At 49.8% G+C, this 25,411-nt stretch overlaps 1 protein-coding gene across 4 annotated transcripts in view; it reads left to right on the top strand.

Moving 5' to 3' along the window:
• LOC116844593 (homeobox protein homothorax) overlaps nucleotides 1-25,411 on the top strand; it is a 550,706-nt gene that overhangs the window by 288,195 nt on the left and 237,100 nt on the right. For all 4 annotated transcript variants that reach the window (XM_032816349.1, XM_032816350.1, XM_032816348.1 and 1 more), the window contains exon 9: nucleotides 25,008-25,115. In XM_032816349.1, coding sequence (XP_032672240.1) covers nucleotides 25,008-25,115 — 108 coding nt within the window. The remainder of the gene's footprint in view (nucleotides 1-25,007; nucleotides 25,116-25,411) is intronic.

Genomic DNA, 25,411 nt, shown 5'->3' with positions numbered 1-25,411 from the left:
CGAAGTTCGCCGACAAACCGGCCTCGAGTTGTTTCCCAGCTGTCCCGCGCGTTTTGATTTATATCGGCCGAGGAGGGATCGGTTTTTGCAGTCGCGCCACGCGCGAGGGACTAATAGGCTAATTAAATCGTGCCCGACATAGGAGCGGCAACTCGTCACGAATGCCGATTATCGTCGGCTGGAGTAATCCGTCACGACATCCAAACGCCTCAGAGCGGTCCCTACGTACCTCTACGTCCGACTCGGTGGAATTCCCTCGGCGTGGTCGGCCGAGAAAATAACTCGGTCACCGGACGCGAACGGACGCTTTCCACGAGAGTCGCGCGAGTTTCACACGCCTTCGACAAGACACTGACAAAATCCGTCATTGTCAAACGGAACAAAAAAGCAGACATTTTATTCGACGCGTTCCTAACAAAGTTCATCCCTTCTCTCTTGTCTCCCTCTCATACTTCTGAATCCAACCTTCAGCACTTTGCTGAGGCGAACTTTGCTGAGGAGTAACTCTCGCGATACCTCGTTCGACTTTCGCTATTGGCTTTCGTGGGTCGTGCGACTTCGCCTCGTGGCGACCTCGCGCGAGCGCGCACTTTCGCCGACGGATGACAGATCGACAAAATTAGAGTGCCCTTCGGGCTACCCGCCGCGATGCCATTTAACCCGCATGCAGTCATAGAAGCATCCGGCTGATAATGCCATTCCGCGGCACTGGGTTAGTGCAAGCACGCGGACGCAATGTCGAGAGGGCTGGAATCGGGGCGGAGAGGGGGAGGACAGGGTGCCGGCGTGCCCGGGAGGGGAAGGTAGTCGACCGAAGAGAGAGGGGCGGTCGTAAGGGGGTGTACGGGGGTGGTGGTCGGGCAGAGGAGGGAAGGGTTTGGGGTATTAAATCATAGAGCCGGAGCGCGCCTGCCGCCGGTTTACTGCCGGATAAAACGCAGTGACTGTTATGTTATGGACCACCTGTATGCCTCGACCCTGAACTCCGCGCTTTCCGTTCATCTCTCTCCCTCTCCCTCTCTCTCTCTCTCTCTCTCTCTCTCTCTCCCTCTCTCTCTCTCTCTCTCTCTCTCTCTGTCTATCTCTATCTCGCGTACTCTCGAAGCGACTGAGATCTATATAGGTCCGAAAACAGCCCTCGCGCGTCCGCACGCGGACGCGAAATTGCCCGGCAGTTCGTCGTCCGTCTCGCAAATTCACCAAATTTATCTGCTCTTGACGGGCGACGGTAACGGCTAAAAGGTTCGAAATTTTTATTGGGTACCGCTCGCGTTTCCGTCGGCTACACGCTTTTTCCGCTTTTAAATCGCGCGATCGATCGTCTTGTTTGCTCGCTCGCGTCGAGAATCCATTCGTCCGTCCTCTCACGCTCTAAGCGGGTAATCGAACAATTAAGATCCCTTCCGATAGCGCCACTTCGCTCTTACTTTCGTAATTACGAATCCTTCGACGTTCACCGTAATTAATCTAACTGTGTAACAGTAACTTCGTTACAACGTAGAAACCGACGTGCTCCTCTGTACGCTTTCCGATCGTCTCGCAACTCGCCTTCCGAACAATTCGGCAAACGTGCGGCGTACGTCACACATCACGAGGGAAACATGATTCAATTTTTCGTAAATCAAATATGAACGCGTTTTAACCCCACGCATAAAATAAACCTACGCATTAGTTATTGAGGTAAACGTAAAGTTGTCAGTCGCAGTCAGCCGCTGTGATCCCAGTTAATACGCAACCGCCCGTTCATTAACTGTAATTAATTCAGCTGACTTTTTAGCCGATGGTTTACGTGACGTCACGCGCGCGCAGTATCTCGCCGAAGCGAGATTCGCATTATATACCCGGTGTGTTGCGAAGAGCCGTTGTTGGAAATCTCCGACGTACCGCGGCGGCGAGTGCAGTGCGGAGAATCACGCGATCCGCAGACTACTCCGGGCGGCCGTTTACTCGCCGACGAACGCGAACGCGACGAGTAATTAACGCATCGTCCGACCCGACAGCTCTGACGTGCGCACTTAGGAATGGAATTCGCGGCGGAAGCGGCCGCTTGGCACCTAGACCGGTATCGCTGAGAAAAACGACGTTCCCGAGGGCGTAGGGACGAAAAAGGGAAGTAGGTTTATGGTCGTTGGTCGTTCGACGAGAGCTAACCCGTCGAGAAAAGCGCTTCGTGCGTTACACGCGCTCGGCCACCGCCGCCGCCGCTTCGCGGTTCCCCTCGTCCTTGATGCCGAGTTTTTTCGTTTTTGCGTCGGCGAATGTGTGAGAGAAAGAGAGAGAGAGAGAGAGAAAGAGAGAGAGAGAGAGAGAGAGAGAGAGAGAGAGAGAGAGAGGGAGAGGAAGAGATCGGTATCCGCGATTATATTATAAATATACATGTAACTCGACTCTCGCCTGCCGACGATGCGCTCCGCTCCATGCACCTCCTCGGCGACCGTCCACGTGTGTACACCCGTGTGTATCCACCGTGCGCGGTCGACGGTGTGTCGCACACACAACGCACGCTCGCGGCGTGTACCCGTGCCCCGGTACGTTGGCGGTTCACAGCCGGTGCCATATCTGCCTCTATATGCCGATATGCACAGAGGCAGCCGGGCGAGCGGCGAAGCAACCGTGGCACAACCTTTCTCTTATCGCTTTGTCTTCCCCCGTTCTTCCCTTTCTATCTCGCTCGTACGCCGCTTGCGCGCACGGGGCATTAAATACAATAAAGACATTCAATGGGAATTAATCGGATATCTACCTATCTACCGTTCACTCTCGGCGCATTGTTGCGCCGCGCCGCGTCGGTGCCGTGACGCCGCGGAGCGTGCGCGACCGCTCCTCGCCCTGTGTTCTCCGTTCCTCTCTCCTACTCTTCTTCGCTTTTTTCGCGTCCAGCGAATAAAGATATTTCGCGGTGGAATAATCGCGTTTTTCGCCGCGTCCACGGCCTTGTTGCACATTGCGTCGCGTCACGTCGTATCGGATACCGTGTACTTCTTACTTGGCACTCGCTAAGTGCTTAACGAATCTTCCTCTTAAGACGCGACTTTGCTTGCTTTTTTCTCGGACAGTGAAACATCGCACGGCTCGACACTACGACTAGCGAAGCTAGTCCGCGAATTAGTTTCACGGCAATCGCTTTCGATTGCGTTTTTTAATTGGGCAGATCACGCGGACACACAAGGAGGCACTTAGCAGTGCGCGATGTAATTTTTTCAGGCGCGTAAATTTTAGATAGAATGTCGGGGAGGAGCTTATATTGATGGTATAATGAAGGAAAACAGAAGGTATGTCTGTGCGAAGCGTAATTTCGCATTGTTACGGGAATAGATACGATTGATCGAAAATCGATTATGTCAGTGAACACCGATGACGACGCTCAAAGTCTTAAACTCGATCACGATGTCAAGGTGAGGCGACAATAAAGTGTGTCTAGATATCTAGGCTAGCGCGCGATTTATTCAGAATAACCAGCGCGGCACGGTGTAGGGCGGTATAATGCGATTAAAAAGACATAACTTTGTCACGACTGTCACTCGTTGTTGCGGCGCCGCAACGCTGGCGTATCTACGACGATGATGACGACGACGACGACGACGACGACGCCGCCGCCGCCGCGAACTTTTACGTTCGCGGCGCGCTTATTGTGTCGGACGCGCCGTCGAATTTACATTATTGACGCGACACTCCGTTATGGAACTTTTCCCGGCGGCGGTAAATAATCCAGGTAATCGGCGCCGCATTGTGCCCCACTTGGTGGCGGTGTAAAGAACCGGCAGATGCTCCAATAAAAGCCGCGCCGTCAGGAAAACTCGCGACTAATGGCGACGCGCAATAAAAAATTCAAATTGGAACTCGGCCCAAGGAGGAAAAAAAGCCCGAGCTATATTAAAACCATCAATGAGCGTCGCGTGCGCGCGCGCGCGATTATTAACGACACGGCGTAGGCGATCCTTCTTTTTCTCCTTCCGAAACGCAATTTCCGGAGATGTTTCCGTTCGTTCAGAACACGCGGTTGTGTACATCGTTCTTTCCGTGCGCGAATAGACCATGCGAAAGCGTGCATTTCTCTTTCTCGAGTAATTTCGTCGGTGTATAGCTCGCCTAAAACGAGCAGATAATCGCAAACACTCACCTTGGACATCGTTGTTACCTTATCGACGATGAAACTGTCGTTCCCTCTCCTCTCGTCTTGTCTCGTCTCCTCGGCAGTGGCCCTCCCTCGCAGCTAGTCACCCGCCCCTATCGTTACAATTATTATTCATCTTATCTCGCTCGATTTGCATTATATTTAAATTTAAATACACAGTTCGCTGTCTCACCTCCTTCCGAACCTGTCTACGGCCTCCCTCTCGTCCTCTTGTTGTCTGCGCCAACCCCTTTCCACTGTCCGCCCTCGTTGCTCATAGGTTACTGACAGGCTACCTGTCTCGCACCTCCATGCTCCGTAAATACGTTCTGTAACAGTAGTGATAGCGATAGTAATGGAGGTCATGAAAACAATGTCAAAGTCGATACGATATCACGTGACCGGCCCGAAATAACAAGCATCTTCTTTTAAAGTCTGCTTTCGCAAATGTAACGGGAGGAAGGGGTTATCTATAAATGCGATATATATATATATATATATATATATATATATATATATATATATATATACATATATATATATATATGCATTATAATATTCTTTTAGTATCGTAATATGTTTCAATTGAAATTGATTCTTGAATCAACTCTAGAAGTATTAAAGTTGATTTTTTTTTTTCAAAAATGCGACGTATCGCTTGGTTATGCACATTTAATTTGCACCGATAAACGGGATAAGAAATTTCAATACGATATAAAAGACTAGATTTATATGTTAATATGTAAATATTTTCAAAGTCAAATATCTATCGTAAAAATAACGTTACGGAATATTCCTTCGCGACGTCGCTTCAGAAAGTCGAGAATTGGCATCTCGCGACTCTAAAACACAACGTCAACTTCGCTGGAGCGGAACATAAGACACGGGAAATACATGAAAAATAGTATCGCGACGTTTCGGGAGGAATATACGACGCGACAAGCTGTGTTATTTTTAAGAATCAATGCGAAGCTCTGCGACGTCTCCGCGCGACGTTGGATCGGGTTGCACCGGGGTTTTTCCCCTTTCACCCTGCATTTTTGCCTCACCCGCCTCGTTTTTGTGGCGTCGTGGCCGATATCCCGATAACCCGGCGCGAATTTTCGTTCTCGTCATAAGCAGATCGGGCGGGCGGGCATCCCGACCTGCCTCAATCGAAACGTTAACGGCGAAACGACGTCGTAAATAACGTCTTAAGTGTACCGCGGTACCGTCGACCCTATGCCAAGAGCATTCCGACCTACGAGAAGCCTTTACATTTTACGTAACGAGTTGTCGCACATTCGCTAGTGAAAAAGAGACGAACGCGCAATAGTATCCGTCGATACGCCTCGACTAGAACACGAGACAAATGCAATTCCTATTATCGCGGAAATATTACGACATATACTCAGTGTCGCGAGGACCTCAGCAGAAAAAAATTTAGCTGCAACAGTTAAAATGTAGTTATGACGAATGAGATGTGTCATCAAAGTGGAGACAATTAATGTCGTTGTCACCGAAACTGAATTTATTAGCTACTCAACGCTTAGAACTTCAACGCTTGCGGTAAAAAATATTCGCTGTTACAAAGCTTCCGTTATTGTCATTTCGGTTTCCCGCTAAATTACATTTTCTACCTGCCAAAGAGACAAAATCGATGATCCGCATCATAAATCCAAACTACGATTTCTCGTTGGTTTTCAGTAAGAGATTAATAATTAATGTCCACTCCGACGCAAGCATAAAAACTAATGTTTTTAGTACTTACACGATTGCGGCAATCGATCCCTGTTTCACGGAAGAACGATTTCACGTCTATCGGGAGCGCGGTAATTTTCCCTTTCCGATGGTTCTTGTTTCAAGTCGCTACGACATCTGCAAGCGAAATTATGAACGATTGATCAATCCGCGTTTTAGATCGCTCGGCGTTATCGCTGCTGCAGACTGTGGACAGGCACGACGTGACGCGTGAATGGAATGCGGCTACTTCCGGAGAAAGTCACCTTACGCGTCGCGCGACGGCACGCGCTGGCACGTCTCGCGGCACTCCCCCCTCCAGCCTCCCCCCACTCCGCGGCTCAGATAACGATAGTCACGTCGCTCGCTCGCCGCAGTCTCGCGGTCGTTCACCTCGGGAGCGAGCGTGGTGCGCCGACGCAGGAGCAAGTGCCAGCGTCATACAAGTGCGAATATCGAGTCCAAATCTGCTGTCGACGTCGCGATAGCTTTAAACGGTTATAATATGTGCATAAGTGAGATAAAAGAACATTCTTTTGGCACACGTTGTTCCCATGCGCCGCGTCTATGCCGAGTCTTAATTGCCCGTTTGGAGGAGTCAAGCATTCGTCATCAATTAAAGCAGGTACGATAACACGAGCAACTTGTTACATTTACGATCGAATCGTTCATATTCCTTTCTTCGTCTCGCGTCTGTTGTAGAAAAACTATAATATTCTCTCTTAGCCCTTGCTAACAGACCGGATAGCATTTCCCATGATTCGACGTCGCGTATATTTCTGGCATCGTATTATCTATCTGTCCCACTGTATTTCTGATTCCCGATTAATAAATCCGACGATTCTGTTACTACTTGAGTGAATCGATGGTAATAACGAGCGTGAGAGAGAGAAACGCCGATTCGAGATGTCGTGACAAGCATCTGTGACATATAGTGAGAGAAACGGGCAGATTAGTCTTCTAATAATGTACTTACGATACGTCCTGACGATCGCACATCGTTATTCTCGACACTTCCGATACTTATTTCCGCACGAGACTTTCGACAGGCTAAAGACGCGTGAAATGCGGAGCGATGTTGATCGATGCGTTAATGGTGGCTGCTCGGCGCAAAGAGGTCGAAAATGGTTACGCATGACATGCGCGCGTTACGACGTGAACGTTCCCGTGCTCCTACAACGACGCCCTCTGTACACAGTTCTCGATCGACTAACTATCGATTTGGTAGATCGATGGTTACTAAAAGTTTTCGTCTAGTTACTTACGCATCTAGCTATGCATTTCTCAACTGTTGATTAGTGTAGAAATAGCGGCAATATGTTTTCTGGATTAATTAACAGTGAGAAACAAATGTGGCTGGTCGAAGACTTTTTGTAACTATTAAGCTATCGATGGTAAGACGATAGACGGAGTGTATAGTAGAGGTTGCATGTCGGTTTAGACACAATGAACTTCGGAACTTATTAAACTGTCAAAGTTGAGAGTTATTACTGTATGTGTATACGCGCGACAGGTTTGCTCAATAATTATATTACTAATTATTTTTTTTTTATTATTGTTACTTTTTTATTAATTTAGTGTTTTTAATTATATTGTTATTGTACTAGATCATAATGACTTTCAATTTTAACAGCTTGGTAAGCTTCCAATTTTTTAGTGTCGAAACTACTTTGCGACTCACTGTATTGCTATATTATAAAGATATTCATCTAATTTTAAGTAACTAAGAGAAAAAAATCCTCCTCTCTATCTATCTATCTACCTATTTATCTATCTGTCTATCTATCTATCTATCTATCTATCTATCTACCGTCTCGTAGACGATCGTTCGGAAAGACGGAGAAGTACATCTCCAGAGCTCGTATTTGGCGATGTCGAAAGTGAAAGAGGGAGAAGTAGCTGACGATCCGGCGTCTATAGGGGACGTAAAAACTGCGGGATCGTTTCTTTCTCCCATTTAGGAGGAGTGAAGTGAGAGCCGACGAGGGGTGAGACGGGAGTGAGAAGGGCGTCGGCGATAAAGGTGACGTAGGGCGTCGCGACGTCCGTCAAGCCGCGCCGGTTGGTCGGCCGCCGGTGTTCTCCGTCTCTCCCGCCTCCGCGTTCTCCGCGGCCTTCGGCGGAAAGGATCTTCCACGTCCTCCGCCATCCCCCGTCCACCTCTCTCGCGTTTCTCTCGAAACGAGCGAAACGCTCCTCGCGGGATCAAGGAAGAGCGCAGACTCCAAACGGCACCGGCGACCCCCGTGAATGGCGACCCTCACAAACCAATCGTATTCCCGTTTCCATCCCTCTTCGCCGCCGGAGGAGACCTCCGACGGGAGTTACCCTCCGCGCCAACCCCGACGTCGACGTCGTTACTGTTACCCCGGCTGCAGCCCCTCTTCGTGCATCCCCGCGCCCGTCTCCACCCCTCGCGCGCGCGACCGAGATTCCCCGGCACGACGCCGGCGTCGAGGACGATTCACCGTTTCCCCGAAGTAACGACGTTATTTTCACGTTTTAATCGTGATCCGGATTACGCGGCCCACCGAAGATTCGCGCGCCGATCGACCGTTCGGCGCGATTTTAAGTCCGCCGCTACTTGGACGACGAGGGAAATCCGAGGGTGCGATCCGCCGTTTACCACGACCATCCTCCCTTGATCCGTTCTCTCGCGTCCCTTGCATTACGTTCATCGCGCGTGTGTCTAGGTGTATGAATAATAATAACATTTTATATATCTCGCCACATTTCTCCGCCAATTGATCAGGATGAAGCGTGACAGAGAATAACGTTATATAAATATAGCCTAGTTAAATGTAATTGGATTAGGTAATTTTACTCTTGTATTAATGGTGGGCTAAAAACGGAAGGTCTGAATGAATGATCGTATGAAACATTAATTTTCTTCATTCATCTCTCGCTTATCGGGAAACAGTTTTAGCCATCTTAGGGGACGAAAATAATAAATGTCACTCTGATACTTTTACCGCGCCGACGTGACATACCGTCGAGACCTGGCTCGGGGCTGATTTTCGAAATGATTACGAATTCCCGGCGCCCATTCGACGCGCGTGATCTCGCGGGATCATCTTCCAGCTTCTCATTCTCTTTCGCATTTCCCGAATTTACATTCCACATTCCACGTGCTTTCTGCACCGGCTCTCTTCTCTGTCGGGCTATTTCCATTCGCGGTTCTTCCTAGTTGCGACTTTTTCACGAAATCATTCTCGGGGGCATCACTCGCTCGATTTCAACTCGCTCGACGTTTTTCAACCGAAGAGTCATTTCACGGATTGAAATCGGCCGTCGCCGCCGCCGCCGTCGTCGTCATCGTGCACCGGAAGCATCGCTTCGATATGTTATGCGGATCGACGCGTCGGGGTACTACGGCCGGCGACTACGATTCGCAATTATTGTCGATGGCGTTATCGACGCTCACCTGTCGCGGCGCGTCGCCGATAATCGTCGCGCGACTTAACGCAGTGTGTCGCTCGCATGACAGGTTTGTGCCGCGCGTTTCGCGAGAGACACGCCTCTGACTTATCTGCGCGTCGGGGGAAGCGACTGGAACGGGTCTATGTTGCGCGTCGCGGTACGCCTCATTGTTGGCGCGCTTTAAACTCGCATCACTCGCAAATTATCTCGGCGATGGCGCTCGTAAATTAGACGCGATTTCATCGCCGCCGTTCATTTCGCCAATTCTGGAAAATTTACGAACTGACCGACCAGCCGATCGACCAACAACTCACTAGCTCGTCCGCCGGCACGTGTAGGCCAGAAGCACGCAGAATAACGCGTGCAGTCAAACTCGAGCAGTCGGCAAATTGACGAACTACGATCGATGATTCTCTTCTTACGATTTAAGAATAATCAATCATAATTGGCCAATTTTTTTTCTTATTGTTCAAGTCTTACACTGAGAAAAAATGTTTGGTATTTGCAACTATAGAATCACAGAAATAATTAAATTATGGTGAAGGAAACTATTTTTTTATCATTATAATTTTATCATTATAATTTTTATAAAGATTCTCTTTACATGGCCCAAAAAATAGTCGATTGGTCAGTTTTCTTATTACTTAAGTCTTATTGCTTTTCCATGTGCCGCGACTTTGAGTCGTCGTATCGAGTATGTTTTGGCTCTTATCATTCGGCGGAGATGACTTCCTCGACACGCGTTATCTGTTTTTAACTAGTTATCTTCTTTCGCTCACTCGTTATTCTTCGCGCGACGAAAGTACGCGGTGTATCGGCGCGATATCGGGACAGGTTTCCCGGGCGAGGCGACACAAAGAAACGGGCGCGTCCCCGGGACAAAACAGCTGACGCCATGGCTGCCGGCAGCTTCATCACCCTACTTCCATACACCGGTCTTTCCTATTCGTGTTTTCCTCTTCTGCTCGCGCGCTTCGCCCTTTTTCCTCGTATGTTCTGTGCCTCGGCGCGGCGTGGATTGAGAAACAATCTAGAAGATTGTCCTCGCGTCGGGAAGAAGCGACGAGAATGACGGAGGTGCGGTAAGAGGAAGAGGAGGTAGTCCTTGCACTTTCATTACGGCGCACAACGAGACATCTTCGTGCCGTTCGAGTAATTAATGCGCGAAGGCGTGTGCGTGAGGGGCGACGGAGGGGCGGATTCCGCAGCGGAAATACAAAGGTCATTAGGAGTCCCGTGAGCGCGCTACTCCTTAGATCGCGCTGCGAACGATCGCGCCGGAGATCCGGCGGGCTAAAGAAAGAGAGAGAGAGAGAGAAAGAGAGAGAACGGCGAAGATAAATGCGATCGACAAGAATCCGCGCGCTATTCTCGCGCGTTACGCGGAGTAAACAGCTCCTCCTTTATCTTGGGAAAAGAAACTCGTTACCGCTCATTAAAAATCGTTATGCACCTCGGGGAAGGGCTGAGCGTGGCGGGATAAATTTTGCCACCTGTACGTCGACTCCGCGTGGACTTGACATTTTGCCGTTCAGATTCGTCGCTCGAGAAATGATCGCGATGCGATACGTTTCGGCTCTCATCTTGCGACAAAGTAAACGTCACGCGATTCCGCACAGTCGTACCTTCGACGCAGTCGATCGTCTTATTCTGTATTCGCGGGCGAGTTTGTAGGAGCGCGTCTTTCATTAAAATAAGCGATACATCGCCTCGTTTCAGCCAAGGCGATTAACGTACCTCTTCCTCCTCTTCCTCTCCCGGTGTAATTCAACGCGCGCGACGGATCGTTCCATTGATACCTGTGTCCCAATTAAACTGAAATATCGGTGCATGCGGATCGTTATTGCGCCGTACGATCTAATCCGCACGGCGCTCGTAGATCATTAGCGCGCGTCGCTTTAAGTTGCAAGTATAATATAATCGGACGCTATTACTTATCGCCACGTACTACCGTCCGCTGCGCGTGGCTGGCTGAAAATACCGGCACAAGGAGAGATATACGCTTTATCGAGCAATACTTAGATATGCATGCGAGGCCGTTCGGACGATTACGCGGGGGATTTCACGCGCTCGCTCGATGAATAGCTCCGAATACATACCACAATGAAGGGGCAATACGAGTAGCACTCAAGGCGTGCATCCGCACGGTGTAACGCGCGTATCGCCAAACGGTGCCGCCGAGGTAAAAGCCGAGACGAATCCGTCGACGGGATCGGCAATGGTAAGACTCGTGATTGCGATGGCGGCCTGCCTTTGTGTCGTCGCGTTTTAACAACTCACGATGCATAGATTAAACCAGAAGCTCCGATATCGCTCGATTCTCGCCGTTGTGCCGCCGTGTCCATCAATGCGCCGACCTCTTTCCTCCCTGCCTCGCGCCGCCAGTGCCGTGCGCGAGTCGAACGGAAGATTCTTACCTTTGATCGCGGCTCGCAAGTTGAATTTTCATTACCGTTATTGCGAGCCGACACTTCGACGGAGTCACGCCAGCATCAACACGCGTAATCACGCGAAATATCCGAAATCTTTTCATACGTGTGTCGCGCGTTTTATTAATTTTTCTTACACAATTTTGGATCTGTGAGACCCGAACGAACATTCCGTCGCTCAGAAACTTTCGTAAAGAATCTAGCAAAATTTCAAAACAGCGCAATCTGTGTTTACACATTTTGATTTTGTGCTTACTTATCTTATAATTGAGACTTTTACATCTTTAAGGAGAAGAAAATATTTCGAAAAATATCTATATTTTCCACAAAATTGACAATTCAAAGTTTCCTCCTGACTCAGATGTTTCAAAAACAAAAAATATCACGGAGAGGACGGATCGTCCTCGAAGAGGATTAAGGAAGGATCGACTGTAAATGAAACGACAAGTTCGTTGATACGATTTCGCGCACATGACTTGGCACTCACTTGCTCTCCAAGTACACCCGAATACTCCATCCGCCCGGAGTCCTCGATAATACGAGCACGGCACTGCTGTATGCTTTCCCCTCGTCTCCCCGTGCGCTTAACCTGGCGGTGCGCTTCATGTATTACGTGGCGGAGCGTACATGCATCTTGGTACGCATTCACCTTGATACGCGCTTTTTATGGTCGCGCCGAGGGAAAAGCCGCTTTGACGGCGCCGTCGATCTCGGGAGCGTCTGGACAACGCGAAACGCCGAGGTTCTCTGAGAAGAATGCGGAGACGAAACGCTCGTTATTACGTTCACGCGCTATTAAACGGCGGCCGCTTCTATTTCAGAGCGAACTACCGCATACGAGTATGACGACGATTAACCGGTTCACTCATTAGACTATAAATAATCTCTTATTGCCTGAGCGAGGAAAGTTTGTAATATCCGGTTTCTCAATGTTGCGCGCGCGCGCGCGCGCGCTCCGATAATGTCCCTCGCAGTCGACGTCACGATAGAACCTCGCGACGGAATCCAAACGCGACGCGAGACATAAATTTCGGTCTCGACCGTCAATGTCCAAGCAGGCAGCGACTTCCGCGTCGTCGCGGAGGCAGTTGCTACGTCCGCCGGTTGTTTTGTCGAACGGCGTTCTTGCCGCGCCACGCTCGGAAAAATCCCGGCATCGACGCGGCGCGCAAGCACTTCGATTCCAACAAAACGTCGGCGCTCTTTTTGTTGGGTGCCTCCTCTCTCCCCTCTCTCTGTCTCTCTCTTTCTCTCTCGCGCGTCTCTGTCTTCCCTTTCTCTTTCCACTTCGCTCGACCGACGGGCTCGCTCTTTCCTCTCTTTCCTACCCTCCCGTCTCCCCCCGGGGCCACCGTCGTGGATCAATACACCGTAGCGAAGCGGCAGCCCCGTAAATGTGATTGTTGCTCGATTTCTTGCGTCTTAATTGCCTCGCGCTTAACGACGTAATTACTCGACAAGGAAGAAAAAAGGGAAGTTGGGAAAGAAACAGCGGGGTCAGCTGCGTCGTCTTTTTCCCTCTTCCTCTCGCGGAGGAAACTTACCTGGTCCCGCCGCAGTGCTGCATCGTGTCTCTCTCGTATCCTTTTCGCGCGTTCGTCCTTTCCTTCACCGCTCTTACATCCGTCGCCGTCGTTCCCGCCATATGCGTGTGGATTCAAGTGTGCACCAGCCCGCGTAGTTGCGATCCGTCGCGTCGCGAGGAAGAAGGACGAAGAGCGCGAAGCCGCGGTTCGCGGAGGCACCGTCGCGCGGCGCTGCCAGCTGTCGGCGTCTCCGGGGCTTGTCGCGCCGCTCGTTAGCTGGCAGCACGAGCAAGGCCCGTTTGAACAGTTTCAACCGTGTCCCTCACTGGCGTCCGTACGCTCTTTCGGCGGATGATCGTTTCCAGATCCCAAAGCGGAGCCCACGATGATCCCGATACCCCCCGAATGCTCGTTATCGTAAGTACACGACTCGTGTAGCGGTAATTTCGATTAAGCGGGCCCTCTCCTGCCCGCACACCGCGACACTGTCCGCCTTTATCGAGATAACCGTTTTCTCAATCAAAATGTCCGTTTTGCCATGTTCGCGAGCTGTTCGTGTATTCGTGCAATTCGCGATCGTTCTCTCGCGCCTTCCCCGACCCGCTCGCATTAATGCGCGCAGAGCGTGCGCCTGTAAAACGGTAATTAATAGAGCGCGATCGTGTTTTATGCATTTTTATGGACAATTTGTAATTTGAATCCCCTGGGCGGTCCCTCTCGCTCTTGTGCCCAACGCCAATTCGGACAAACGAACAAGCAAACCGAAAGAGAGAGAGAGAGAGAGAGAGAGAGAGGGCAAGAGAGAGAAAGAGAGCCGCCCCTCCTACCCTATACGTCGTTGCACTCGATCGACCGTCGCTTTGAAATATAAACAGTGCATTTGCATGTTTTCCGGATTTAATTAGCTCCGATGCGATTATTAATTGCCCGCGGCCGCGGGAGTGGTCGCGCGTCGATACGCACGCACCGCCCGCTCATATTTACAATTTTCGTTCGTAAATAACAAGCCGTGGCGACGCCGCGGGTCGGATTTTAACGAGGGAATTAATAATCCCGGCTGCGGCGGCGGCCGGGAGGCGAGGTTAGCAGAGGGAACGCCGGTGGAGAGGGACCAACGCGGAAAGGGGTACGGCGGGGCGGCACACAGGCGAGCAGTGTGGAGCGAAGCGAAATTCGTGCGGGCGTAGCCTGGCAGGAAAGTCGCGACAGAGCGGCCGTTCGGTCTCGCGTTTTTACGACGCGGGATCGCCGCCGTGCGTTTAGGAAAGCGTGACCTCCGGAATAAGTCGGGCGGAGTCGGCGGGATTTAACTCCACTGCCGCGCACCGAATTTATGCGTTCCCTTCAGTCCACGCGGTATATTACACGTCGAAGCGCATTAAGGTCTCTATAAGCGAATACTTTCGCCGCCGTTGCCGTTGTTGTACGGGGTGGATGCTTTTAAGTGTTCTCTCCTTCTCCTTTTTCTTCTTCTACTTTTTTTTCGTTCGTTCTACACGCTTTCACGTCGTACGTCGTAATGCATCGGATCGTATTACGATCTGGTTGAGCGAACGCACCGCGCGCGATTTTTAAGTGCGTCGAGCTCACATAGGTATCCAGGAGGAGAGATCGCGAAGCGTGTTAAGGATTATCGGGCAGAAAGTGCAATGACAATGAATATGACTCGCCAAGTGGCACAGTGCTCAAAGTACAATCAGTGTATTATGCACTGAAACGTGCTATACTCGGTGGTTCAGTTAGAGTTGTATCACTGCATCATAAGATTTCGCTGAAAGAATGTCGCTTGTTTATTAAAAGCAGCGACTGCTCCTATTATTGATTACAGTTTGCGAACACAGACAGTATGATTGTGTACAAATCGGATGGAAGCCGTTAATTTCATTGCATTTGGCACAGCACACCTATGACGAATTTGTGCACAGATGTTGCAGCGAAATCTTACTTTCACTGATCAAAATCGCTGAGATATAAGATGGAGCAGTGAAGTAGGAGTATTTCCACTGAAGATCAGTGAATATTCACTGATTGTCGAGTGAAATGCTCCTTTCACTGATTCAGTCAAGAACATTCTCGCTAGTTCACTCTGAGAGAGTGAATATACACTGTGAGAGAAAAAATCTAAAAAATACTTTTTTGATGAAATAAAAAAATTGAATATTAATAGTATAATTATTGAAATCTAAATTCCTTTAATTTAAATAGAATAAACAATTTCTTTCATGAAAAATTAAGGTTCTAAGAAAAGATGTATATTTTCTTATTTGAAAAGTATTTTACATTTGTATAAAAGCAAATGCGCTATTATTACATACCCATTGAATTTTCCTTTCTTCCATACTTTTTTCCTCACTGTAATCACTGTAATCTCTCACTGTGAGAAATCGCAATGCACTTTTATCGTGATACATACGTTCACGTAAACAGAGTATGCATAAACAGAGAGTGATTATTATCACAGTCGTCGCGGTGCGAAAATATCGATGGGGACGAGATTTGCGGCGCGAGTTCCGCGCGTTTCGATACAGATACGTCTTTCGTCTTGTCGAGCGCGCGGCCGGCATCGGGTAGTTTTGTTTTACGGCCGTAATTCAAGTCGTCGTGCAGGGTCAGCCTACCGGGACTGCCGAGATAGTTTATCATCATTTAGTCCTCCCGACCTGCCGCAACATTTTAAATCTCTCCTATCTCGGTCCCGTATGTCGTGCCGGGCCGCGCGACACATGCACGCATACGCGCTCACGCGACTTACGACCTCGCGAAGTGTACGCGGTACAAGAGAGAGAGAGAGAGAGAGAGAGAGAGAGAGAGAGAGAGGGGGGGGGAGGGGCAGAGGAATAGATGCAGAGAGGGGACAAAAAAGGCGACTCCTCGTTCTCGTAGTATCGCTTCGTCGTCGCCTCGCTATCAGGACTTTATCGACCGTTTGTCGTTCTCTTCCGCCTATGGCCGTTTCAACTCTCTACGCGTTGCATGCATGATTGTTGACTTTGCATAGATTAGCCGTACAAACGATCGAATGCGCGAAGCACGAAACGCGACCGATGAAATCCGAAGGCACGCCTCGACGTCATCGTCGCGTAAAGTTGTCACTGGCGCGTATTCCCGTCGCGCATGTATAATTAACGTCTCGCGGTGACATTGAACGCGATATTCCTATTATATCTAATGCCGTCCAGAGTGTCAAGATATTCACGTCCGTTTGTTTCGCGTTAGAGCGCGCGCGCGCGCCTAAAGGTTAAACCACGCGACACCTACGAGTTTCCTAAGAGCGGAATTGTGTGTGCATCCGCGTCGGTAGTATATTTGCAGATATCTCAATCGTCATGAAGTATCGACTGGAATAAACGGTAATGCAAGTCGTGTCCCATCGCTATAGTTGCGCCGTGGCTCTTAACAAGTCAAAGGCCGGCGACGCAAAAATATCGCTAACGCGCTAAGAAATACCGCTACTAGGCGCATCGCTCGTTCTCCCGTCGAAACCTCGACAAATTATCGACGGTTTCGCCGCATTCTCGTATCTGTTTCTACGTATCGTTAATCCTGGACTTAGCCGTAACGGTAGGAGAAACGTCTCCCGTACCAATCGACGTATATATAGACGGCGCGATCGTTCCGCGGAGCTGGTAGGGCTGGAAAGGGGCAGGCGAGAGGAGGGAGAGGAGGAGGTTGGGGAAAGGGGACGTCAAGCGCCGTCGATTCGCCGTGAATTTACGCTAAGTGCAGCGCTGTTGCAGCGACGGGACCGGTAATTCGGAGAACGTGGTCCCGGGGCCCCCGGGGGCGGGTCGGAGGTCGGCAGGCAGAGTGCCAGAAAGAGAGGAGGTCCGCGCGACTCGGAACAGGGCACCGCGGTGCGGCGGCGGCGGTTTACCCCCGGGCTCCTCGTCGCCCGCCGCGTCGACCTCGCCGACGAGCCTGCTGCTCGGTTTCCACCTTCCGGGCGTGCACCATGCACGCGCGGATTCGGCATTGTAGCGCTAATTAAACTGGCGCGTGTCACGAGTCATGCGGTGACGTCACTCGCCGTGATTTCTAACCGTACATACACCACCCACCCACTCACCCACCCATCTACCTACCTACCTACCTACCTACCTACCTACCTATCTACCTAGCCGAGACTCGACTCCGACTCGCTTGTCGTCGTGTCCCCTCCGCGCGTCGCGCCGTCACCGCTACTACCACGGTACCTCGCAAACTCTGCGCGGCTCCATAAATCTAACTGTATCCTCGTGGGCATCAGGTGCCAACTACGCGCTCACAATTTCGCCAAGATAAATCGCGGTAGGATAGACTCTCTTTTGATGCCGCGGAGATCCTCTCGCGCTTGATCGTATCGTATCTCATCATCGCGACGACGTTCCTTGTTCTCGCGATCCTTGAATCGCGGGTAGAACGTACATTACACCGTTATGCGGAGCGAGAGAGACAGACAAACAGAGGAAAAAACAGACAATGAGAGAGAAAGAGAGAAGGGGAGAGGGGAGAAACATATCAAATACTGAGAATTTCGATTAAACGCTGTTGCTTTAATAATGCATTCCTTGCAACATTCAGGTATCGACGATGCATCTACTTTCACGACTGTGAAGTCCGCGGCGAGGCGGAGCGTTATTGCTTCGACTTCGCCCGTCGGAAGATTAAGCGTTCGATTTATGATATTAATGCAGGCACCCGCGCCGCGAGATCGATAGTAATTTTTATCGTATTACGGCCTGTAGAGCCACAAAGTACGGTCGGCCGTGCGAGCAAACGCGATGCCATTAGTCGACGCGTCGAAATGATAATCAGCGAATATCGACTCGACTAATTGGAACTCCACAGTGCGTTTAAAAATTCGACGCGCACTCGACTACAGAATTGGATCTATATGGAAACTAATGGAATTTAAGCCCGCTCAACCTGGGGCATTGAACTGTGTCAAGAGAAATTATGCTTTCGGGAAAATTGTCAGTCCCTTAATTTATCCATCACATATAGAGTACAGTGAACGTGTACTTCTTCATACTTTCTTAATTGGTCGTGTTCCTGCCGACAATTCTCAGAAGTTGCTAATGTGCTTTTGTGTCTCGAAAAAATTACCTTTACCCCTCTCTCTCTTTCTCTCTCTTGCACGCGCGCAAAAGTTGGACAAAGGTGTCGCACGATAAGGATTTGAAATGCGAGCGAGAGGCGATCGCCGGTACGCGCTAAGTGCCAGCGTAAATTCGGCTGTCGCGGGCGAAGCGAGTGTTAATTGTGAATGTGCGTTTTATGGAGGAAGCGGAGGTGTGTGTGCACGGAAGACAGTCGCGTACGGCGAATGAGTATGACGCGCGCGTATAGCCGCAGAGCCCGGTGCTCTCAGCTGTCGCCGTTGAGTTACGTTAACACCTTTGTTCGATCTTATCGCCGGTTGACCAGCGGCCCTTCGACCGTTTCCATTATGCCGTTTCTTGCCATTACGCGTTTAATGGTAATCGCGCATCCGTTCGCCGCGAAACGACACGTCGCGACCGCAACGACGGAGAAACTCGCGCGCGCACTCACACTTAGCGGCACGACCGTTAAAACGAGCGCGGTATCGCTCTCTTATCTTTATTCCGGCTAATAAGAATCATACCTTTCCTCGTGAGCCAGATAATGTGCGACCGATAATACGGCCACATTGTGTTTCAATTCGATCGTATTATTCAGATGCCCCGACTATTTTTTGTTGCCTTCTCCACCGTGACGATCCTGACCGGCCGAGGGGAATAAGTGGCGACGCGTTATTATCCGCGAGATTGTAGTAATTACACTCGTCGCGATAACGCCGAGCCGGGCGGCAACTTTGTTCAATACTCGCGTATGATTTTACGACGGCAGTATAAACCTTGGGCCACGTTTATCGCGCGTCCGTTACAAGCTCTTCTTCTTTTCTCTTTCCGCCACGTGCACAGGAATTTTCTCCACGCTTGGTGGATGAGATACGATCGCGGTGAATCCCGGACTCTCGAGATAACGAAAACCGCATCGCTCGAAATTAATTACCGTACCGTTGTTGGCGTTTAGTGAAGTCGTCCCCGCTATGTTTGACAGCATTCCCCCTTCCCCCTTTCTTCTCCTTCCACGTGCCGGCTGTTACAGGCGCTGTCGTCCTCCTGTTTATCAATAATTTGAATTTGAAAGACGCGCCGAGAGACGGTGAGTTTGCAAGCCGCAACAAATTACGTCTATCGGGCGTCATTAATCACCCAGCATCCCCGACATCAGCGAACGCGGACCTCCGCCCGTTGCCCTTTACTCGCCACGGAGAGAGATTCTTCTGTACTCGTAAACGGGAAATGCGAGTGACGTTATGATACCGTCAACAGATCTCGAAGCAACGTTTTTGCTTATATTTCGCGATCGAGTCTCAATCGATGAACGAGTCGATCATACAAGATTTAACATCGTCTTTCGCCTTTGCACGCCCGTTTCTCGAGCTACAAGAGAATGCCGTTTCAGAAATTTCAGAACAGTATTTCATACTTTACGAATGTGTTGGTACGTTCATCACCAACGACACGATCCGACGATTGGATCATCTCGCGACGCGATAATCGCGTGCAAACATCCTTATAACGAGTAATCTCCTTGCATCTTCCACAAAGAGGAGTGTGCCATAAACGCTGCCACTTAAGCGAGTCGGTCTATCGTCGATTATTACCGTAAATCGTATTATTCGCGCAAACGTTCGATTCGCTTCGCGCTGAGGGTCAGAATAATTTTAATTAAGATAAGTGAATTCGAGGTGTCGACGCGGCGGGGTTTATTCGAAAATAATTTCGACAAACGTACGTAACGACACGCCTGGTTTATCCGGCGCACTGATCTACGGATTACCTTCGGTCGAAGATAGAGAGAGGAAGCACGAGATGCAGAGAAAGAGAGAGAGAGAGAGAAAAGATACCCATCCCGAATAAATTACGCGCCGGTAACGTCGGTGGGTGGTGGTGTGCTGGTAGAAGTGGTGGTGGCGGTGACAGTGGTGGTGCAGAGCAACGTAAGGTTAGGCGGAGCTCGCGAAGGGAAGACAGTGAGAGAAAGAGAATGAGAAGGAGAGAGCAAGACGCGAAACAACGAACGAACGAAAGAGATACCGGATAGGAGAGAGCAGAAGAGAAACAGAGAGAGAGAGAGAGAGAGAGAGAGACAGCGAGCTAGAAGGAGAGCAGGTGCAAACTTGGCCTGTCAGGAAGTCGCTTACAGCTCGAGGACAAAAGCTTCCCGTGGGACTCGTGTGCGCTTGGAAGCGGCACTAGGGACGCACAGGTCGGTCTGGATGGTGGAAGACGACGAGGAAGGAGGATGCTTGAGAGAGCCAGGGGAAGAGTGAGAGGACGAGCCTAACTGTGAAATAACAGGGTGGCCTCCTCAACCCTCGCCTTGAGGATGCGAGCCTCATACGTCACTTCCTTACGGCGAAAGAGGGCGGCGTCTAAGGGTGGAAGCGAGTTATATTGATTTATTTATACCGAGGAAGCATCCCCGACGTGATGGGGTTATTGGGTACGTGCCTATATCCTATCTATAACATCCGCCACGAGCCGTGGTGGTAGGCAGAACCGGATAGCGCGACGTTGAGAGGATGCTCACTCTCTCGCTCTCTCTCTCTCTCTCTCTCTCTCCTCTCTCTCTCTCTCTCTCTCTCTCTCTCTCTCTCTAAATCTCCATTTCAATCTGAGAATACCTCTCAAAAAAGGGCAATCGTACGAAATCGTACGAAATCGTTCGGCGACAATGAAACAATTATACGACGATCAAAATTTTCACTAACAACATCTCACGATCGAACGGCGTTCGATAACCATAGAGGGTGTTTAAAAAAAAATTTATACGATACACCGCGCGATATCGCGATCACAAGCCCTCCAGCAGCGTCGAAAGTGGAGGAGACGCGCGGTTCAAGGAACTCGCTTTGTTTGTCGAAACAAATTAGTCATGGAAGGATCTCCGCCGACGCAGACAAAGGCGAGCGACGTCCGTCGCGTGCCAGCCGCATTACATTCCAATTTATAACCGTCAGCTGCTGTCGGGCGCAAAAATAAAGCCGTAGCGGGAGTTCGCGTCGCGCGTGGCCGTACGAATTTGGCGAAGATGACGAGCTCGTCGTATCACGGTCCATCCACCTCCCACCGATCGTACTCCTCCTCCTCCTCCTCTTTCTCTTCCTTCTCCGGTTTCGCCCGATACATGACTCGGCCCTGTGGCATGACTGTCGCGAACACGCGAACCCGTAGACCTAAGTTAACCCGCAATTTAGCCACGGTGATCATTCAGAGCGGACGTCTCACTCGATATGGCGTTTAACAAATCTCCGTCGAAGAGAAGCGTCCCAGGCTCGTTACCAAACAGGACGCGCGCTCCGCGGACGTGAAATCGACGGTATCGATGTTTCAGGAGCGACCCGCGGCGCGGGATAATTTATGACATGAGTTTAATCTACATTTGTTTACAAGCTCGATTATATGATACGGGTAAAAAAGAGGACCTGCGGTATATTTAGGACCGTCGCATTACAAATTCAAATTCGAGGCGCCCGCGGCAAAGAAATTTTATTGATCATATATTCCTCTCTTTAATTACCCACCCGCTGAGGCTCAATCGATGTTACATCCACGAGGATTCTTTATAACTCGAACAGCTCGTGTTACGTATTCGTCAGAATAGAAAGGTGTTAGACGCGTTTCTCGCAACGCGCTTTTTCTTTCTCTCTCTCTTTCTCTCGTGAGTGTCACCGAATGTCACCGCGATGCGACATTAACCGCGTATCGCGCGATCCGGAGAATTCGGCTGAGAATACGCTGGGAATTGCGCAACTTTTTAGAATTCCCACGCTAAATCACAGTTACAGAGTTGAGACGGGGCGATGTGTATGATTACAGCCTGTCTCCTAGCGGCTATAAATCTCCATCCATCCGCCCCACCTCCGCCCTAGGATTCTACAGGTATCCAAAGTCCTCTGCGCCTCCGAGGACTTCGGAACGCCGGTGACGTATGGTTCGCCGGTGCGTAATGGGTCGGCAACGCGAGCAAATGACTTTGAATAATCCAGATATATCGTTTATTCACTTATCCGCGGCGCGGAAAGACGGCTTCCACGGCGACGAATGATATTCCACGTTCAAGTGGAGGGAATCTTGCATCTCCGGGATACGTACGCGCGCGCTCACCTCGTCTCGCCACGTTTCTCCTCCCCGAGTAGAAATTTTGTCCCTACTTTCGACTTCTGAACTTTCAAACATCTGTATATTCTAAAAGATCAGTGTGTGTTTAATACATGTGGGAATATAAGTGCTACGTAGCGCCTCTAAATAGCAGAAAACGCAGAAAATGCTACTTGGAGGACTAAAATAGGGCTTCTCGGCAAAACTGCTTAAATGGAATCAAAAAAGATCAATATAGGCCTCAGAGTATTAAAGTAGACGTTAAATGGAACATTTAATTGATGTTGAAAATATCTGAGCCGAAATTTTCATCTTACTTTAGAGGTCCTCTTCAGAACCTACAGGTAGCATTTTCTGCCATTTGAAGGCGTTATGTGGGATTTCTATGTGTATTAAACATATAATAATACTTTATAACGTCAGACAATCAAACGTTAGAGAGTTCAAGTCAGAAGTAAGCCTAAAATTTCAACTGTGGTAAGATGAAAATTTTAACTCGGGTCCCTCGTTCCTACGATTTGTACACTCGACATCGATGAAGAGGAGTTTGTTCGTTCGTCTCGGTGGTTTAGCTCGCGGGTCAGGTGTCGGAACGCTAATCTCTTGTCATTAACGCGATCCCAGCTGTCCCTAGCGCCGGAATAACCATTATTTTCGAATCACCGGCGCAGCCCTGTCATTTCGTTTAACCAGAAACTGACGGGACGTACCGTGACCGTAACATCGAGAGAGAGAAAGAGAGAGAAAGAGTTAAACGTGCCTCGCTCGGCACACTATAATCAGCATCGTTGGATTCGTTTTTAAATCCATTAGCTCGGAGTTCGCGCGCGCGCGCGCGCGCGCGCGTTGGTTACACCCGATCGAACGCGGCTTTCGAAATGATATCCGGGATTAACCGGCCGCCGCGGAGTCCACGAGAGTAGTTCGCGATTACGCGATTTTGCGAAATCAACGCCCCGGGCGCGTCGTATTTCGCGACGCGACGCGACGCGACACGCAATCGGCGATGTGAAAAAAAAAGCAAAAAAAAAAAAGGAAAACGTTACGAGAACCTAATAATACCGGTGCGCCGCGCGCGCTCGTGCAGAACGGGCTGAAGCGAAGCAATTTTCTGCTTTCCGAGAATATAATTTTCGCAGGGGGATGTGCCCGCTATATTTCCGAGATAAGACTATAGCTCCGCGGGATCTCCTCTCACCCAGCAAGACCCTACTCTCTCGTGTGAAATTACTTCGCTCCGCGGCTTACTCTTATCCCCCGGCGCCACCCTTTCTTACCGTGTATCCTCATTCAGCTGGGATCTCCCTGGAAATAAAGTAGATACCTTTCCTATTTTCGCATCTGGAAAATTGCAATACTGCAGCCGCGAGTGGTGGCGGCGGCGGCGCCTCTCCTCTCTCGGCTTGATAAATCAGTTGGAGGGTAGAAATTCCGGAATATCCGCGTCGCTGCGCGAACACGCGCGGACAATAGATCGCTGTTCTCCCGTTAATTCCGAACGAAGTTTTGTAAGGAACATTCTTCGTCTCGGCATATCGTGCACTTTCCTCCTTTCCTCACTCGTATTTGTATTTTACTTTCGAGCTAATAAATTTGGATAAGGCGCTGATACGGCGTCCAATATGGCAGATGTGCGTTCAGAAAATGTCAGTTCGCGCGCGGGATCTTCAGCGCGATGGAAAAGGCGTCGGGGACACGAGGTATTCCGTTTACGCGAGCGCTGCGCTTATGTTCGCCACGTTTACCGTTCAATCGCCTCACGTGATGGCATTGATTAATATCACGCTGGGTAATGTAATCGTCGGGCGAGTGCCACGCGATTTAGCGTAAGTGGTTCTCTTGCACTTTTAAGTAATTATTATAATCAGTATAATTGTAGGATTATTCTTGGCTGAGTAAATCGCGCAGGGGTAACACGTCGCATGTTGTCCGACGGAAAAAGAACGAAAGCACCGCTAACGGCGCATGCACACACATACACATGTGTAGGGTCGAGAGCGCGATAGAATCTCTTTCTCTCTCTCTCTCTCTCTCTCTCTCTCTCTCTCTCTCTCTCTCTCCTCCCTCCCTCCCTCTCTCCCTCCACCTCCCTGTTGGTCGAAGTCGTGACGCCGACGATCACGAATCTTTTGCTTCCTCCACATCGGCCTTTTCTGCATACTTTTTCTCCGTGGCGCTCTCGCATAATAACGCTTCCGTGCGGCGATCGATACGGGAACATCTATTTTTACACGAGAACAGGCTATTTCGTGTTATCGTCTAGATTTTCCTACACAGTATTTTGATTGCGACGTCGTGTAACTCGCGAACGGACATTATCTCGAGACAAATCCATTGAGGAATTTTTCATTATTCAAGCCGCTAACTCTACCCGATACTTTCTTCGCTGTAATGTACTTAAAGCGTGTCAACGACTCTGACTTGTCGGAAAAGCGGAGATTTATGGACACGGTCTTCTCTCGCAACGTTCATTCCTTTTCTCTAAAGACTCATTGGCGCGCTTTTTTAGAAATGCGTTCATTAGTGACGCGATGAGCATCGCGACGAGGAATTGTGTGCGTTATGACCGGGAGGAGTGTACCCTATGATGTAGTGATGCTAATGAGAAAAAATTTCTATGTTTCAGGCAAATGGTGTCCGCGTAGAGAGTGGAGTTCGCCACCTGACGCGCAACGCGCGGCGAGCGACGCGCGTCGCGGCGTGCTTTATTCGTCCGTCTTCCTCGGCAGTCCCGGTAAGTCGAGTTCTTCGCATTATAAATTTGTAACTATTGCGTCCAACATCGCTTGTGCGTCATTCTTAATCGAGACGCGCCGCTCGTGGCGGCTTCCGACTGATTTGTCACGTATTTAGTCGTGCAATCGCTTCACAACACTGCCATCTTTGGGAAGCTATTACTCTCTTCCTTGCTTAATCACCAATGTTTGTAATTACTCCTCTTTCTTTCTCTCTCTCTCTCTCTCTCTCTCTCTCTCTCTCTCTCTCTCTCTCTCTCTCTCTCTCTCTCTCTCTCTCTCTCTCTCTCTCTCT

Source organism: Odontomachus brunneus, unplaced genomic scaffold, assembly GCF_010583005.1.
Source record: "Odontomachus brunneus isolate Ranch 3 - 2012 unplaced genomic scaffold, Obru_v1 Obru_scaffold_043, whole genome shotgun sequence".
NCBI lineage: Eukaryota > Metazoa > Arthropoda > Insecta > Hymenoptera > Formicidae > Odontomachus > Odontomachus brunneus.
The sequence above is the reverse complement of the archived record's forward strand: the minus strand, read 5'-3'. Positions and strand labels throughout refer to the sequence as shown.